Genomic DNA, 18,970 nt, shown 5'->3' with positions numbered 1-18,970 from the left:
TTGAACGAAACATTGTCAATAATATATTTGGCACGGTAAGCTTGTGGAATGGTTACATTTGCTTTTTTTTTTTTAAAAAAAAAAGGAGAAAACATGTTCCTGCTTAAACATGGTGACCATGTGCTTGAAATAAAAAGTTAATTGGAAAAATGAGTTAACCATCACATAACTTGAGTAGGAGATGACGAGTTTTCTCAGCACGTTTTTAGAACAGATTTACAAGCTCCACAGGAACATATTCCTGGTGGCGCAAAATAGGTACTATTGGCTTTGAATTCTAGGGGGCTTATTTACAAGCCCCTTGCGCCACTTTTGCGTCAGTTTTAACATGGGAAAAGTGACGTACGGGTGACGCCAGGGGCTTGTAAATCCGCCCCTAGAAACCTTAGTTTAAACACTCAGGGTGACTAGAAAAGAGGAACAATGGCAGGAAAACAGAACTGGTGGAATGTTGTCCCCGAGTCCCCCCTTGCCCTCTGCCCCCACACTTGGCACGGAAGTGCACTTCTTTTTAAGCGGATGTGCACACGTGATAAGATTGATGCTTTGAAGAAAGAATCACAGATGGACTGTCTGGAATCCGCTGCTACAGCTGTAAGGGATGAGTCATTCTATCTGGGAGACCAGAACACAGGGATGTTGTAGGAATGTTCAGCGTGATTCAGGGGTATTTGTGAGTGATTCAGGGGCATGTGTGAGTGATTCAGGGGTCTGTGTGAGTGATTCAGGGGTCTGTATGAGTGGTTCAATGGTCTGTGTGAGTGATTCATGGATATGTGTGAGTGATTCAGTGGTATGTGTGAGTGATTCTTGGGTATGTGTGAGTGATTCAGGGGTATGTGTGAGTGATTCAGGGGTATGTGTGAGTGATTCAGGGGTATGTGTGAGTGATTCAGGGGTCTGTGTGAGTGGTTCAATGGTCTGTGTGAGTGATTCATGGATATGTGTGAATGATTCAGGGGAATGTGGGAGCGAATCAGGGGTATGTTCGAGTGATTCAGGTGTATGTGTGAATGATTCAGGGTTGTATGTGAATGAGTAATTCGTGGGTTTGTATGAGTGATTCAGTGGTATGTGTGAGTGATTCTTGGGTATGTGTGAGTGATTCAGGGGTATGTGTTAGTGATTCAGAAGCATGTGTGAGTGATTCAGGGGTATGTGTGAGTGATTCAGGGCTATGTGTGAGTGATTCAGCGGTATGTGTGAGTGATTCAGGGGTATGTGTGAGTGATTCAGGGGTATGTGTGAGTGATTCAGGGGTATGTGTGAGTGATTAAGGGGTATGTGTGAGTGATTCAGGGGTATGTGTGAGTGACTCAGGGGTCTGTGTGAGTGATTCAGGGGTCTGTGTGAGTGATTCGGGGGTATGTGTGAGTGATTCAGGGGTATGTGTGGGTGGTTCAGGGTATGTGTGAGTGATTCAGGGGTATGTGTGAGTGGTTCTAGGGTAAGTGTGAGTGATTCAGGGGCATGTCCGAGTGATTCGGGGGTATGTGTGAGTGATTCAGGGGTATGTGTGGGTGGTTCAGGGTATGTGTGAGTGATTCAGGGGTATGTGTGAGTGATTCAGGGGTATGTGTAAGTGACCCAGGGGTATGTCTGAGTGATTCAGGGGTATGTGTGAGTGAGTCAGGAGTAGTGTGCGTGACTCAGGAGTATGTGTGAGTGATTCAGGGGTTTGTGTGAGTGATTCAGGGGTATGTCAGAGTGATTCAGGGGTATGTGTGATGGATTCAGGGGTATGTGCAAGTGATTCTGGAGTATGTGTGAGTGATTCTGGAGTATGTGTGAGTGATTCAGGGATATGTGCAAGTGATTCTGGAGTATGTGTGATGGATTCTGGAGTATGTGTGAGTGATTCTGGAGTATGTGTGAGTGATTCAGGGGTATGTGCAAGTGATTCTGGAGTGTGTCTGACTGATTCAGGGGTATGTGTGAGTGATTCTGGAGTAAGTGCGAGTGATTCAGGGGTATGTGTGAGTGACTCAGGAGTCTGTGTGAGTGATTCAGGGGTATGTGTGAGTGATTCTGGAGTATGTGTGAGTGATTCAGGGGTATTTGTGAGTGATTTAGGGATATGTGTGAGTGACTCAGGGGTCTGTGTGAGTGATTCAGGGGCATGTCCGAGTGATTCGGGGGTATGTGTGAGTGATTCAGGGGTATGTGTGGGGGGTTCAGGGTATGTGTGAGTGATTCAGGGGTATGTGTGAGTGGTTCTAGGGTAAGTGTGAGTGATTCAGGGGCATGTCCGAGTGATTCGGGGGTATGTGTGAGTGATTCAGGGGTATGTGTGGGTGGTTCAGGGTATGTGTGAGTGATTCAGGGGTATGTGTGAGTGATTCAGGGGTATGTGTAAGTGACCCAGGGGTATGTCTGAGTGATTCAGGGGTATGTGTGAGTGAGTCAGGAGTAGTGTGCGTGACTCAGGAGTATGTGTGAGTGATTCAGGGGTTTGTGTGAGTGATTCAGGGGTATGTCAGAGTGATTCAGGGGTATGTGTGATGGATTCAGGGGTATGTGCAAGTGATTCTGGAGTATGTGTGAGTGATTCTGGAGTATGTGTGAGTGATTCAGGGGTATGTGTGAGTGATTCAGGGATATGTGCGAGTGATTCTGGAGTATGTGTGATGGATTCTGGAGTATGTGTGAGTGATTCTGGAGTATGTGTGAGTGATTCAGGGGTATGTGCAAGTGATTCTGGAGTGTGTCTGACTGATTCAGGGGTATGTGTGAGTGATTCTGGAGTATGTGCGAGTGATTCAGGGGTATGTGTGAGTGAGTCAGGAGTCTGTGTGAGTGATTCAGGGGTATGTGTGAGTGATTCAGGGGTATGTGCAAGTGATTCTGGAGTATGTGTGAGTGATTCTGGAGTATGTGTGAGTGATTCAGGGGTATTTGTGAGTGATTTCGGGATATGTGCGAGTGATTCTGGAGTATGTGCGAGTGATTCAGGGGTATGTGTGAGTGAGTCAGGAGTTTGTATGAGTGATTCAGGGGTATGTGTGAGTGATTCAGGGGTATGTGCAAGTGATTCTGGAGTATGTGTGACTGATTCAGGGGTATGTGTGAGGGATTCAGGGGTATGTGTGAGTGATTCAGGGGTATGTGTGATGGATTCAGGGGTATGTGCGAGTGATTCAGGAGTATGTCCGAGTGATTCAGGGGTATGTGTGAGTGATTCTGGAGTATGTGTGAGTGAGTCAGGAGTATGTGTGAGTGATTCAGGGGTCTTTGTGAGTTATTCAGGGGTATGTGTGAGTGATTCAGGAGTATGTGTGAGTGATTCAGGGGTATGTGTGAGGGATTCAGGGGTATGTGCAAGTGATTCTGGAGTAAGTGTGACTGATTCAGGGGTATGTGTGAGTGATTCAGTGGTCTGTGTGAGTGATTCAGGGGTATGTGCGAGTGATTCTGGAGTATGTGTGAGTGATTCTGGAGTATGTGTGAGTGATTCAGGGGTATGTGTGAGTGATTCAGGGATATGTGCGAGTGATTCTGGAGTACGTGTGATGGATTCAGGGGTATGTGTGAGTGAGTCAGGAGTATGTGTGAGTGATTCAGGGGTATGTGTGAGTGATTCAGGGGTATGTGCAAGTGATTCTGGAGTATGTGTGAGTGATTCTGGAGTATGTGTGAGTGATTCAGGGGTATGTGTGAGTGAGTCAGGAGTATGTGTGAGTGATTCAGGGGTATGTGTGAGTGATTCAGGGGTATGTGCAAGTGATTCTGGAGTATGTGTGAGTGGTTCAGGGGTATGTGTGAGTGATTCAGGGATATGTGAGAGTGATTCAGGGGTATGTGTGATGGATTCAGGGGTATGTGTGAGGGATTCAGGGGTATGTCTGAGTTATTCAGGGGTATGTGTGAGTGATTCAGGGATATGTGCGAGTGACCCAGAGGTATGTGTGAGTGATTCAGGGGTATGTTTGAGTGACCTAGAGGTATGTGTGAGTGACCCAGGGGTATGTGTGAGTGATTCAGGGATATGTGCGAGTGATTCTGGAGTATGTGTGATGGATTCAGGGGTATGTGTGAGTGAGTCAGGAGGATGTGTGAGTGATTCAGGGGTATGTGCAAGTGATTCTGGAGTATGTGTGAGTGACTCTGGAGTATGTGTGAGTGATTCAGGGGTATGTGTGCGTGATTCAGGGATATGTGCGAGTGATTCAGGGGTATGTGTGAGTGATTCAGGGGTATGTGGGAGTGATTCAGGGGTATGTTCGAGTGATTCAGGGGTATGTGTGAGTGATTCTGGAGTATGTGTGAGTGATTCAGGGGTATGTGAGGGTGACCCAGAGGTATGTGTGAGTGATTCGGGGGTATGTGTGAGTGGTTCAGGGGTCTGTGTGAGTGATTCAGGGGTATGTGTGAGTGAACCAGAGGTATGTTTGAGTGACCCAGGGGTATGTGTCAGTGATTCAGGGATATGTGCGAGTGATTCAGGGGTATGTGTGAGTGATTCAGGGGTATGTGTGAGTGACCCAGGGGTATGTGTCAGTGATTCAGGGATATGTGCGAGTGATTCTGGAGTATGTGTCAGTGATTCAGGGATATGTGCGAGTGATTCAGGGGTATGTGTGAGTGATTCAGGGGTATGTGTGAGTTGTTCAGGGGTATGTCCGAGTGATTCAGGCATATGTCCTAGTGATTCAGCGACATGTGTGAGTGATTCAGGGGTATGTGTGAGTGAATCAAGGGTTTGTGTGAGTGATTCAGGGGTATGTGTGAGTGGTTCAGGGGTATGTCCGAGTGATTCAGGGACATGTGTGAGTGATTCAGGGGTATGTGTGACTGATTCAGGGGTATGTGTGAGTGATTCAGGGGAATGTGTGAGTGGTTCCGGGGTATGTGAGTGATTCAGGGGTATGTGTGAGTGATTCAGGGGTATGTCCGAGTGATTCAGGGGTATGTGTGAGTGTTTCAGGAGCATATGTGAGTGATTCAGGGGCATGTGTGAGTGATTCAGGGGTATGTGTGAGTGATTAAGAGGTATGTGTGAGTGGTTCAGGGGGATGTGTGAGTGGTTCATGGGAATGCGTGGAGTTCATTTCCATGTTCCTTCTCATTGGATGAATAAAAGTGTAAGCTGAGTCTGATAAACTTCGCTATTCAAAACTTTTAATGGGAGCCCGGTTGGTCCTTCGTGCTCTTATGTCAACTCCTCTCAGTGCATCAGACCCTGGGAGCCAGAGAGGTCATATTTTAGGCACCCCCCTGGTGACAAGGATGCCCTTATGCTGTTATGCTTTTTCCCAGGCCTGATCCGAGTGCCTGTGCTGTATGTATGTGCCAGGAGTGCCAGCCTTTAGGTGGTTGGGGGTGGGTTTATCCGCTTGGATTCCAGCTCCGCCTTCGGTCCTGAGAGGCGTGTTTGTGTTCACAGATAAACCTGAACTGGACACAGCATTGATGCACCACACTCAGAAACTCAGATATTCCTGTTTTCACAGCTTTATTGACAAAACAAGGTACAGAACGTATGAACGAACAGTGATTTGAAAAGATATGGACAATAAATGTATACTGACAAACAAACATAATCAGATAAATTAAATATTTTAAAATAGTACCATTGAAAGGGATTTACTAGATAAATATTTCCATAAAAACATTAAATATTGTAAAAGGTTGGACAATAAATTATTTGTTCCACTGTAGTAGCATTGCCACATTGATAGGTTCACCGTGTACATCTTAAAGCATCTCTCTTCGTCTCTGTGTCCTCTTCACATTTATAATTCACAGTACGGCCTACACTCATTGCTTCTAAAGGGGGACCCTACACAGAGTGGAGGGACACAGGCTCTCTGCCCCCAGATGCCTTCATCTCACCCCAATCGATCGTGGTGAGAGACGGGGCACAAACCAAAGCCACTATTGATTTCAAAGACCTGTATCCTTAAGGTAAGTGTCCCCATCAGAGACAAACGTAAGTCTGAGGACTATCAAAGTGTCAAAGTCCGCTCTACAGGCATGATCGAGCACTCAAATACACTTCTTTTATTTCTTTCTATTAGTAAGATTTAGTGCAAGAGACAAACGTTTTAATAAATATTCAAAAACTTTGAGCTAAAATAAATACAAAAAATAAGGTCACCCTCTCAAATGGACATCTTTGGTAACCCCTCCAATCAGAGGGTTCAATACATAAGAGCTGCCGCTCAGCCTGTGGAGCTGACTCTACACATATTGCATCCTGTGAGTCCACCCGGAGAGTCAATAGACACAGAGTCCTTCATGTACCAAAATAAATAGAATTCATCATTGATGCCCGCATCAGATTTGAACTATAATAAATGATTATAAACAACATTATTATTAGAAAAAATGCACTATAGGATCAGACATTATAAAATATTTCACATTCTGTACAAAATGTCGGCATCTTGGGAAGTTTAGACGGAGGAAGGAAGCACGGTTTTTAACAACAGTAGGCAGAGACCCCGAAGAAGGGCGTTGAGCCCGAAATGCATTGGTATTTTTTGAATAAACGCTGCCTGAAATGAATTTATGCTTTAGTCCTGCTCATTCTTAAAGTCCGGATAGACATGGTTTGAACAGTAAAAACTCGGAAACGGCATATACACTCAGCGTGTGGACTCGAACTAAAATTGAAGAATAAGTATGATAAATTTGGAAATTAACGGAGTAAAACGGATGAATATTGGAAAAAATAAGTAAACAATCATGCAATTGGCACATTCAGCTGTGCGATTGTTTGGGGCGAGATGTAGCCCCACTACAGTGAAGTTTATACTTTAGTGCCATTAGGGCATGGCACCAGACTCAATCAGCACGCAAGCTTCAGATAAAAAGAGACAAGTTTGAGAAATTGGAATAAGAGGTGTGCATTCTGCCCCCCTTTTTACAGGGCATCTTGTACCGCCCATGGATTGGGGAGCCTTCTCCAGAAGGCATCGTCAACGACACTGACGGTGATCACCCTGAGAACCAGGTAGGTTGGAAGACACGATCCACCCATGTGAGTAGGATATATTATAAAAATAGACTTTTTTCCAAATGTTTTCAGAAATTTCAAACATTGTTGACCGTAGTCACGCAGGTACGGGAAATCGTTCTCCATGGGGCCGTATTATATGGAGACACATATCCCATTAAATGACAGCCAGGCAATAATGTTCTGATATAGCTATTTCAAAACTGGAAAATGCAAAACGGCATTGGCTTAAGTTGAGAATTTATACTGCTGATGTGGTTAGCTGGAAACAGCTGGCTTATCGATGTTCAATGGTTGTCCACTCATCCTCATGCCAGTGCGTTCTTCACCCGCTCAAATGTCTGCATGACACTGGCAGTGGGCACGCAGCCCTCCCTAACGATGGTCAGGATGCCTGTGAAGAAAGAAGTACAGTGTCAGCAGATAAAGACCACAGAGCATCAACCAATGGAGACAAGTGAGCTGGTTGGGAAAGGATTGGTATCACCTTCCTAGGATGTGAAAGGGCTCTCAATCATCAGCCCTGTCTTCTTCCATCTTCCAGAGAAGAGAAGAAAAGAGCCTTGTTTGGAAAGAGCTGGAATCATGACTAGATCTGTGCAAAACTGAAATTGCACATGGAAAATTTATGACATTTTGCACAACTAGAGAGACACCGGTTCATGCACAAAATATTTTGTCAAGAGGCAGTTTCTGTGGAACCAGTCTCCTGCCAATACCTCGGATTCATTTTATAAGAGGTAAACCCTCACAGGAAGTTTTCACGAGATACTGGCAAACCCCATTTCACTAAATTCACATAATTTTGCATAATTTTCATGACATTTTGCAAAACAAATTGCATTATTTTGAAGATGGCTATTCACAGGAGGGATGTGGTAAATTCTCATGCTGCATGCATTCTCCAGAAAGGCAGAAAAACTACATCCAGAGCTGAAAAATACATATTTCAATAACCCATTCATGCTGAAAACCTTGAATCTTATAGCAGTAGATAGCATGTATCCTTTGAGGCCCTCATTCTTTCATTCTTGTGTTTGATTAAAACTCTCTTTGCAGAGGGACAGAGACATGTCACCAGCTTACAAATCCCAGTCTGTTGACTGGGTATCCTGAGCCAAATTAGAGTCCGGGGGAACAGTAATGGGCTAGAATTAAGCACCAGCACTAGACTCACCTTCGTCTATCTTCAGGCAGTTCACCACAGTGGAGCCCACCAACTCGTTGGAGTCCCCATCGCACAGCACTCCCTCCAACTTGTGACTCAAGCGCCTGTCGCAAAGATGGAGAGAAACACAGACCTCTGTATGAGCTCTTGCAATAGGAATTGACAAAGAACATCTGCCAGCTCTGATCATCAAAATGAGGAGAGTCTACAATGAGCCCAGCAAATGTAACTTCCCCCAAACACATTAAAAGTGGATGAGAATTAGGGTAATTTAGAGACTGAAAGCCATGTGTAAGTAAACATTGGCCAGTGGTCCTGCACAAACTCCAATTCACCAGGTAAGACTAGTCTGTTCATAGAACAGAGAAATATCATGAGGATGTCTATCATTGGGTGGGGAGTATTAAAGAACTTTTTATAATTTCATTACCCAGTTATCTATGAATACATGCACTCTAAATTACAGATGTGGTCCAACACTGCAGTTTATTACAAACTAGATTACACATCGGTGTATATCAGATAAAGTTTACACTCTGCTCTACTATTCACATGTCAGTCATTAGACTAATCAATTCTCATGAGATCCATTCCCTTCCCAACTCCTCCATGGCTCTAACCTCATCTCCCAGCAAGCAACCGACCCACAGCCAATCCCACACTCTGCTTTCAGCAACTCTGTCTTGAACGGATACTTACAAGGTGACCATGTCATGGTGGGTGCTGTCACTCTCCCCGCTTGGGTTGGCGGAGGTGATAGCCAGGGGGCCGGTCATGTCCGTAAGGTGGGCACAGATACTATGGTCTGGCACTCGGATCATAATGGAGTCCTTGGTGCCCACAATGTCATATGCCAGTCCGACCCCTGGAAAGAGAGACAACAAAGGCATCTTTTAGCAGCAGTTCAGACTCAAGTGAATGAGTGGTCAGTGGTTGACTGACTATATTTATACAGAGCACTCCATACAGAGCTTGCCTCTAGGCTCTGGTGAGAGCGGATCGTAGAGCTGGATTGGTCATGATCAAGACTTTCATCAGCTAGTTGCGGTGCATCTGAGAAGCCATGTGGGTGAATGAGCCGTGGTCTACAGATCAGACTAGACAACGGCCGAGAGACACCAGGACCACTGATCTAGGGATACAAGAGCGGGTTGAGATGAGGGGGTTTACACTAGTGTTCATGGATACATTGGTCATGGTATGAGGAAGTAGGAGCCGGGTGAAATGAGGGTCTCCTGCCAAACTCCAGGGGGTTTATGGGCTGTGGTTTAAGGATGCAGGAGTTGAGTGAGGCAAGGGTTTATCAATAACAAGAGCGTTTATGGACCATGACCTAGAAATGCAGGTGCCAGGTGAAAGGAAGTGCTGTAGAAACCTTGGGGTGCAATAGAGTAGGGTCCATCAATGCATGGTAATGGCCATGGGGCAGGGTGGATGGACCCTAGACTAAGATCCTAGGAGGAAGATGATATGAAAATGTCCCCCGCTAGAGTGGACGACATCACCAATGAGATAGGGAGGCAGGAGCTGAGAGAGAAGCACTTCTGTGGACAATTTGAGGGTTTACAGAATGTGGACACGTTTTTGGTATGCTAACAGAGATGAGTATCTGGAGAATCCATGTGATTGTACGCACCATATTCTATGGATTCAGGAGTCAGTTGAGATGAGGCTCTGTACACAAGAAGGGGTGCATTGGACTGCGGTTGAGTGAATGAGGTAGTGGGGGAAGAGCACATAAAGTGATGGATGGAATGCCTGTGAGGTAAGGAGTTCTTGAGAGCAGTGTGCTCCAAGAAACTTGAGCTAGGTATGCTACAGTCATATCAGATGAGGCTTTATGTGGGAGCTTCAATCATGGTTTGCAAACGGGGTTAAGTGAGAAGAGGGTCTATAGACACCATGAAGGTGTATGACATTGGTGAGCGCATAAGTACATGAGATCAATAGTTGGGATAGAACAGACCTTTGTGTATGGAAGTGGAGCAGTAATTGGTTCTGAAATATGCCCCGCCCAGTTCTATTTCACGACTCCACCCTAAGCCGCAAGTCGCTAGAGTAGGAAATCCATACAGAGCTTCCTCTAGGAAGATGGCAGAGATGATACTCACCCAATCTCTTGAGCCACTCTCCTTTCTGAACGATGCAGCTGATGCCCCCGGGGTAGACATTCTCCATGAAGTCCCACAGGAGAGGGCTAAATGGGGGCTTCACGTTCCGCAGCTGGCCGAGGTGGGAGATGCAGATACAGATGGGCTTCTCCAAGGGTCGGTCCTAAAGCAGGCAGGAGAGAAGCAGAGGGGTTGTTTAGACAGATCAGCATGAGGAGAGGGACCGCTCCGCTGCTGAAGCATCAAAGCACAAGACCTGGGAAGGGATCATGGGACAACTGTGACACTTGATCAACGGTACAAACTTCCTTTAGAATGCTACAGTCCCCGGTCTGTAAACAGGACACAGAGTATTGTCAGCCAAGCAATAGCTCATTTATACATGATAAGGAGTGGACTAAGCTCTAAAAAAGGCAAACATTAGAGTTAAAGTGCATTCACAGTACCCTTAGCTGAGCCACTGAGAATTAGTGTGTGTTTTATATCGATCTAAGCGTCTCTAGATTCTGATGACCATAACACTTTGGGAGATCACTGGGGGGACATTTAGAATATTAGAAGAAACAGTGAATATTTGGACCTTGTATGGAAAGGTAAGGGGCCTCTTTGTTTGTTAGTCAATTTGAATCTTGGTTTTCACAATCATTGAAGAGGATTGTTCTTTCCTGATCTTTTAGTAGACACTCGATTTCATTTTTCTGACAATGTAACTGGGACAAGGCAAGTCATACTTTGCACAGTTTTCCACTGACAACCACAGGAGTGATTTTTGAATGGACAATTGAGGCTGGTTTTGAGACCTTCAATTAATAGTAGGACTGTCACAATCTTTTTCCAGAGACGTAAGAATCCTTTTTAGCTGTTCTCAGCTATCACCTTAAAGTATCTGTAGAGCATATAACTACCAGACCAGCCCACCACTAAAGTCAACATTAAACCTGGGTGCTACTCCTCCCAGCTCCCTGGTCTTGGAAAGGATGATGTGTTCTTTAGTCATACAATTGTCCAGCGGCTGGGAGACGGTGCAGACTTTTCAGGTTTAGAAGCACGATGGCCTTTTGATGAATGTGTTACTAAAGTGGATATTGTCCCCTTCCAGACCGTGGAGCTGGGATCCCCTAAACAAGGGAGTAATGTACCTACATTCAAGTAGGATTCACCTGGGTTTTTGTTTCACCAGGTTTTGCATTTGCCATATAGGCCAGTCCAATAGGGATCCTTGGCCCTGAAGAATCCCCAAGACATATAAAAACTAACAATATGGGCAGAAACATGTTGGCTTAGGGAGATGATTTGAGCCATTGGTCTCACTTACCATGTCATTGATGTTTTTAGATATACCTGAGGTCCCCAATATTAAAGGTGATATACAGGGATACTCCAATGAATTTTTAAATTATCTGGATCCCGACATCTGTCCACTAGATCTTTATCTACAAACTCGCTCTTTCGTTCGAGTCCACCAGGAGTTCCAGTCCGCCCTCGTGGCACTGTTCTACCAGGGTGGGGAGAGGTTGCGGATGGTGATGCATGACACAAACTGTGTGTGAGGCTTCCTCTGCCTAAATATTGGTCTTCCCACATGATCTGACAGAATTCCTGTGACGTCCAAATTAGGCCCGGACTTGAATTCGCAAATAGGAGAAAAAATCCTCCTTTAACTTGAGCTACCATATCTTTTTGTGTTGTAGCGGTTAGTTTAGGGAGGACATATGCTGGTCTTAGCTCCCCTTCACATGTTAATAGTAATGAGAAGATTCTCTGGAAAGAATGAGGCTTGATAATACCCTGGCCATGCGTGCTCTTAGATGCAACAAAGGGTGAAACAAAACAAAGGGAAGAAAGAGATCACCAAGCTAATCACTTGGTTTGAAAAAAAGTGTTCATCAACATAGCAACGACAAAGTCAATAGGCTTCACATTTGTACAGTTTAAGGAATCTTAACACTCTGTGTGCTGTGGTGCATGCCTACCTTGATGGTGTAAATCTTCTGGATGGCCTGTGGGTGTTTGCAGGAGGCTGCCAGGGCATACACTGTGTCCGTGGGGACCCCACACACCCCACCATCATCCAGCAGGGCGGCGATGGTCCTGAGACTGCTGGTGCGGCGGGAATCAGGACACACGCAGGAGCTGGACACTTCGACTTTCTCCTTGGGCTTCATTTCCTAAAAAGATGCAGAGAAAAGACAGACTGAAGCAGAGTCTTCCACAGCTCCAATGCAGGATACACACACACCCCTGGAGCACTGTCCCCTGGGTGGGCTCTGTCAGGTACAGACAAGGGGACAGGTGGTGGGCTCTGTCAGAGGCACTGACTCATGGTCACCTCTGCTAGGAATTGAGAAAGTGTGAGTGTAGGCTGCTGCCTCTGTGAGAGAGATGGGTAGTACGATCCCTCGGGTGGGCTCTACCAGGTAGAGACAGTGGGGGAGGGCACCTCCTCTGGGTGGGCTCGCTCACGTATAGACAGTGGAGTAGGTCATCATCCCTGTGTGAGCTCTGTCAGGTATATATAGATGGGTAGAGCACTGTCCTTGGGTGGGCTCAGTTAGGTGCAGAGAGTAGACTGGGGCACTGCCCTTCGGGTGGGCATCCTCAGGGATGTAGCTTGGGCGTACATCCTTGGGTGGAGGGGGACTCTACCATGGCAGTAATTATGTCCATCCTCACTTTACCTTGACTAGAGGGGGTCCCATGGGAATAAGGTCCTTGTTGAAGAGGCAGTTTCCGAGAGATGCTGCTGCCCCGTAGACGCAGATGGAGCTGAAGACGGCCAACACTGCAACTGGAGGAACAAAGAGAGGCACCGTCAGGCAAACTCAACCGAGACTCACATTTAGAACAAAGTACAGAACCCAAACACATATACCATGAGCCCGTACATCACTGTAAGTCACGAGTACATCACTGTAAGCCACTAATGCTCAAGAGCTTGAAGGCCTGAGTTGATACGGAGGCAATGCCTACTTTCAGCTGGGCATGTGATAAGACATTTAGAGTAGCCGCTTTGTCCTATATGGCCACAGGGCCTCATCCTGATTCAATATTCATCTGTTAAACGCTGTAGTATTGCAGCAGCTTTCGCCACACCTGAGATGCTCCTGACACAGTGCATCACACGATGGGCACTTCAGAGGCAATTGTCTGACTGTGAACCTCCTCGTTTTCCTTCAGTCCAGTTTACCTCTGGAGGAACCATTACTGATGCAAGAATGAAGGATATTCTAATGAAGTCGCTTGCTTTGTTTATAATAATGACTTTTCTATGTTTCCAGTTCTGCAGAAACATACAAGAGTCTTGATAATTGAAGTTGGCCTTGGTGATGGACCAGAGACTCAATTGAACACAATGGCCAACGAGAGCCACCCACAGCCCTGGGCATGTCCATTCCTTCATTGACCACTTACTCTCGAGCTGCAGGGGCAGTCGCTCCAACGTGAAGAGCAGGAAGCAGGTGATGGCGGCTTCCATCAGCAGGGCCAGCAGGAAGAAGACCACGTTGGCGTAGGCGACTGCGGAATGAGAAGAAGGAGAGGGCTTTAGGGACCAGAAGCAACAGACATCAGAGGCTGGCTGGTGCTGCAGTGACTTTCTTCACTCATTAATGGGGGGGGGGGGCATCACAAGTGGTGCGCATGAACCACATGGGTCATAGGTGGACAGCTGGAATGTGGTCTGTACCATGGTATGGATTCATTCAATCGTACGGATCAATCCAAACTCACTAAGGTTGGACGACCATCCATCTCCTGGGGCCGCTGGTCCTTCAGCGAGCAGTGAGGAGATGGACCACCAACAACCACCTGAGCAGACTTACCCAAAACCATGAGGAAGGCGTTGATGATGAGGAAGGCGACGGCGCCAAGGGCGAATTCACCATGACTGGCATTGCCGATATTCAACAAGGGACCTGGGAGGGGGAAAGACATAAAAGAGGGCGTTAACTCACGGTCAACAGCACATGAATTGGGGCATGTCATCATCTTCCTTCAAAATCAGACTTATCTATGACGTAAACCAATATGAGGCACTTCACAGTATTTATGGGATTAACATCTTATATTTCATGTCACGGTTTTAGATCTTTTAGTTATTTCTCTTGTTACTATAGAGTGTGTTGTGCCACATACATGTATTTATCGCTGCGCTACAATACCATTTCTCACCACCTTGGAGAGCCTTGAATTATTTGATGATGTAATAAGCATACACCTAGCAATATGTCCTGTGCCTACCGCTTTCTACTAAACACATATTGAGCAATATGCTTTCCAAGGCATATTTGGTCTTCGTTTGATGAAAACTCTGAGATACAGTTGGCTCACTTGGTTTGCTCACTAAGCGTGTGACACTGGGCCCTGCCCGCATCTCTATGATTTTAATAAAATGACAACCATGTCCTCAAGGACCCTAAAACAGTCAAGGCCAGTAGCTTGATCTATAAATACTTTTTCATAGGTGCATTAGAACAACAAAGAAATATTTACCTGCGAACCGTAGCCAGGTCCAGGTGGCCCACACCACGGCGTAACAGAAGGGCAGGACCGCCCCAAATCTTCGACCTCTCTGGACCACGATCCTGGAGACGTACAACTGGAAGAGAGCGCCTGGGATCAGCACCCAAGGGATGGAGAGGTGGGCTCTGGTGGGGTCACTGAGGCTGTCCTGGATGGCAGACAAGGAGGCCAATCCGTTGCAGAGGAAGAACAGAGCATCAGGGAGCTGGCTGCTGGTGCCCTGGTCCTTAAGGTCTTCGACTTTGGATCTGCGGGTCACGCGCCTCAGACCCAGAAGCAATCTTTGGAATGTCGCTGATGACATCACTTGGTTGCCAAGAGGGATCAGAGCTTTATCCGCTATAGAGTTAATGAGGCTGGCGAAGGCGGCATAGAGGGAGATAGCTGTGTAGAGGCTGCAGGCCACCGCGAAGAAGACACGGGAGCCAAGAAGGGGGATCTGTTGGATGGTGGAGACAGTGAGGAGGAGGAAGCCGGCATTCTGAAGCACCTCCAGAAGGTCCCTGTTGAAGGACATGACACAGAGGATGCCAGCGGTGACCAGGAAGAACCAACTCCCCACCATGCCCGCTCGGCTCCCGTCCACATCGTCCGTCGAGAGGAAAACGGTCAGGGTGAACTCTTCCCAGGATATCACCAGCCAGAACAGGCTGTGGAGGCCAAACTTGGTGGTGTTGTAGACGTCGTCACGCAGGTAACTGTAGTAGCTCGCGCAGAGCTGGGAGAAGGCATTGATGCTGACCCATATGGCACCAACGTAGAAGGTCTTCATGTACCCAGAGCCGTAAAAGGCAAAGATGAAAGCGGCCACTGTGTCCGCGATGTGTCCCAGGGCCATGGGCTCTGCGTACTTGGAATTCTTCTTCTTCTCCTCCCCGATGCTGCTGGAAGTCTTGCTGTTAGCGGTGCCTAGAAGTAAGACGCTGAACAGCGAATTGCCAAAGCCAGGGAGGACATACCTCTGCGTTAGGCCCTTCAGGAGCAGGGCGGTGGCTCCATAGAACCCTAGCAGCACAATGAGAAGCTCAAAGACCCCGGACACGACTAGCGCCCACTGACCGAAGAGCCCAACGGCCTCGAAGACCAACGTGATGGTGATGGCACCGAAGACGAAGGGCATGATGTAGTTGACAGTGGCCGAGCAGAAGGAGAGGATGAAGGCAATGACCATGTATGACACCAGCCCGGCCACGGCACTCTCGGTGACTGGGAGAGGAGAGGCGGCCATGATGGATTGGTCAATGGAATTGTTTGCATCCTGTGTGCTGTTGACGATGGAGGGGTAGGCTCCTAGGACGATGCGGGTGGCCCCGTAGCTGCTCCAGAGGGCGGCGAAGGAGACAAAGGCGGTGCTTCCCAGGTGATCATACTTCCGGAAGCAGAGAAAGCCTGCGACGAGTTGCGTCAGTCCCCCAATCAGTATCAGATGAACTCCTGCAAAGCAGAAATCGAAAGACATTAAGAAAAATTGACATTTGCGGTAACAGGACCTCCTCGCATGCAAAGTGAGTGTGTCTATGTGTGAGTGTGACGCTGTGCCTGTCCGTCGGTGTAGTGTGTGAGTTTCTGCCCGACTTTCTGCATTCTATGTATTTGTGTTTCTGCATGAATGTGCACAGTGTGTCCTTTTCTCTTTCTGTGTTTGTCTCTGTGTTAGTGTGAGGTTCTATGTGTGTGTGTCTGTTTTGACTGTATGTGTGTGTGTGTGTGTGTGTGTGTGTGTGTGTGTGTGTGTGTGTGTGTGTGTGTGTGTGTCCTTGTGTCTACGTGGGTGAAGATGTTTGTGTGCACACAACTGCCTTTAAACCTCATAACCATTGATAACATGCACAGTACCCTTTTTAATGATTTGACTTCTTACTTATAGTTTTCCTTAAGCGTGCACAAGGCACACTTGCATAAGAAGCCTTTGCAGGGGAAAAAACAGACACAAACATTTACCAGAGAACTTACACCAGAGGACAGGATACATCAGGTCCTGATTTTAAAACAATGCAGCCAACTCTAATCCCATCAGTTCCAAACCCAATGAGAGAGGATCCGAACCAGGCTGTTAGATGTCTCTTTGAAAGAGAGAGACCTGTGGTGGCCTCAAGCCTGGAGGAAGAGGGATCCAACCTGAGACAGCAGCACCTGAAGGTTCAATGATGACAAACCCAGGGACCCCCAGTCCAGGCGTCTCTCCACCCCTCAGCCCTGTGCTGCCCCCACAGATCCAGATCATTGCAGCCAATCAGGGTGAAGTCCCAGCATCCACTGCAAGGCGGGCCTGACCAATGTTCATGACCACCACAAGAGCCTGAAGATGCGGCCAATGTAGGTCTTTCAAGCACCCCTAGGACTCTGACAGCCGCAAGAAGTGCAGTCGAAGAAGGAAGCTGTGGGTTCAGACAACCAACCAGGACTGAGCTTCCAGAATCAACCCCGGAAACAGCCTCAACTTGAACCAAAGTAAGAAGATCCGAGGCGGCTCCCAGGGTCTTGGAGACATTACCCCGAGCGGCTTCTTGTTACCACCACCCCGTATGCTCATCTTCCAGGATGCTCGCTCTCCCTCAGGTGCTCACTTTGACCCCCAGGATCTTGCAGTCCTTACCCAGCCCTCCCTGGTTCTGCAGCCAGACCCATGCTCACCTGCAAGGATGTTCTCCACCCCTTCAGCGTTCACCTTGGTGTGGAACGAAGCGAAGTTCTGTAGCGCCACCAGGAAAGCGCTGATGACGTTGGCGAGGAAGCCCAGGACGGCGGGTTCACTGTAGTACACGGAGGCGAAGCCTTCCATGGTGAGGGCAAACCTGGAGGAGCAAGAAGAGAAGGAACAATGAGGAATGGGGAGGGCGAAAGGGGGCAGGAAGTGTTTTTATTGTAGCAAAATAGAAAGGTCTTGTCTGACACCAGACCTGAAATGCCAGGAGGAAAGACAATGCTGTATGTAACGTACATATTGTAATTGGTAATCGACTGGCAGGTGCATCAACGTAGCCTTTTGCTAGTCCTAAATAGCGATTTTTAAGGAATCCCTATTTAGCAATAGCAAAAGCCTATGCATGTAGGAATTGCTTTTAAAATAGCGATTCCTAAACATTCCTTAATTGCTACTCGCAAATTGTTAGTCGCAATTAATGAAAGCTGTCCCATTCATTCCTATGGGCCTCCAGGCCCATAGGAATGAATTGGAGATTGCATGAGCAAATTGCTCATGCAATTTCAAGGGTGCAAGGGTGTCAAAACGACACCCTGTTGCACCCCTGAAATTGATCTCTGCTCATATGTTGCACACACACATGCCCTAAAGGCATGTGTGTGCGTAACATGAAACTGAAAAATGCACAAAAGTGCTTTTTTCACAGTTTTAGCAATTACCATGAAATTCAACTTCATGGTAATTTGTTACTCCTATTAGCGAATTCGCTATTTTTTTTACTTTCATGCATTGCATTTAAGGAATCTCAATTTGGGATTCCTTAAATGCATTCGCAATTTAAGGAATCTGAAATTAGAGATTCCTTAAATTGCGATTTTTGCATTTGGGATGATGCATCCCAAATGCAAAAATACCGGACCGGTGTTTACTTTGATACATATGCCTGCATGTCTGTTGTTCTATTCCTGGTGCAGGCTTGGTAAAGAGTCAAAGGATTCATCGACTGCTTCTCACCTATGGCGCACAATTTTAAATCCACTCAAACTTTCATGCTTCTGATGTGGATACAATGATAGTCCTTGAGTTTGATATCAATATAGGGTAGACTGGGCCATTAAATGTTCATCATCAGAGTATGATAAGCCCCCGAGGAGGTGTGTGCTGTAAAGAAGACAAGAGCACAGGAAGAGTGCTTGAATTGGCACAGAATGTGTAGTTACTGAGAGTGTGTTATTCTAAATTGTACTTTCGTGAAAAGAGGTCGGTTTTAGCACCGTCCTTTACGCCACCTCTTCTGCAGGACCACGTGTGTGTCTATCCGCATTTCCTGCTGGCTTAAGCCCCCCTGAGCTGTTCATGCCAAGCACTGAAGGGGTCTCGAGAAGGATTGAGAAACCAGTGTGACGTCACCGCTATACTTGGCAGAAACTAAAGTCCTCTTAACCCTCAGTTCACACGGACAGGAGCAGCCCCGGCCAAGGGATGCTGCAGGTTGGGAACAGAGGGGCACAGGCAGTTCCAGGAGGAAGGGGTCGAGGAGTGTTACCCTTTGCTAAACTGCGAACCAT

At 46.9% G+C, this 18,970-nt stretch overlaps 1 protein-coding gene across 1 annotated transcript in view; it reads right to left on the bottom strand.

Annotated features, from left to right (window-relative positions):
* Nucleotides 1–5,576: 5,576 nt before the first annotated feature.
* LOC147689346 (uncharacterized) overlaps nucleotides 5,577–18,970 on the bottom strand; it is a 104,944-nt gene continuing 91,550 nt past the window's right edge. The window contains exons 2-11 of the mRNA XM_086942158.1: nucleotides 17,393–17,553; nucleotides 14,729–16,192; nucleotides 14,059–14,151; nucleotides 13,649–13,753; nucleotides 12,916–13,025; nucleotides 12,211–12,405; nucleotides 10,238–10,400; nucleotides 8,826–8,991; nucleotides 8,136–8,230; nucleotides 5,577–7,352 (exon numbers count right to left, since the gene is read on the bottom strand). Of these exons, the coding sequence (XP_086798284.1) occupies nucleotides 7,267–7,352; nucleotides 8,136–8,230; nucleotides 8,826–8,991; nucleotides 10,238–10,400; nucleotides 12,211–12,405; nucleotides 12,916–13,025; nucleotides 13,649–13,753; nucleotides 14,059–14,151; nucleotides 14,729–16,192; nucleotides 17,393–17,540 (2,625 nt within the window). The 5' untranslated portion in view covers nucleotides 17,541–17,553 and the 3' untranslated portion in view covers nucleotides 5,577–7,266. The remainder of the gene's footprint in view (nucleotides 7,353–8,135; nucleotides 8,231–8,825; nucleotides 8,992–10,237; nucleotides 10,401–12,210; nucleotides 12,406–12,915; nucleotides 13,026–13,648; nucleotides 13,754–14,058; nucleotides 14,152–14,728; nucleotides 16,193–17,392; nucleotides 17,554–18,970) is intronic.

Source organism: Lissotriton vulgaris, chromosome 10 (assembly GCF_964263255.1).
Source record: "Lissotriton vulgaris chromosome 10, aLisVul1.2, whole genome shotgun sequence".
NCBI classification, from domain to species: Eukaryota; Metazoa; Chordata; class Amphibia; order Caudata; family Salamandridae; genus Lissotriton; species Lissotriton vulgaris.
Note: the sequence above shows the minus strand (reverse complement) of the source record. Positions and strands in the feature narration are given on the sequence as shown.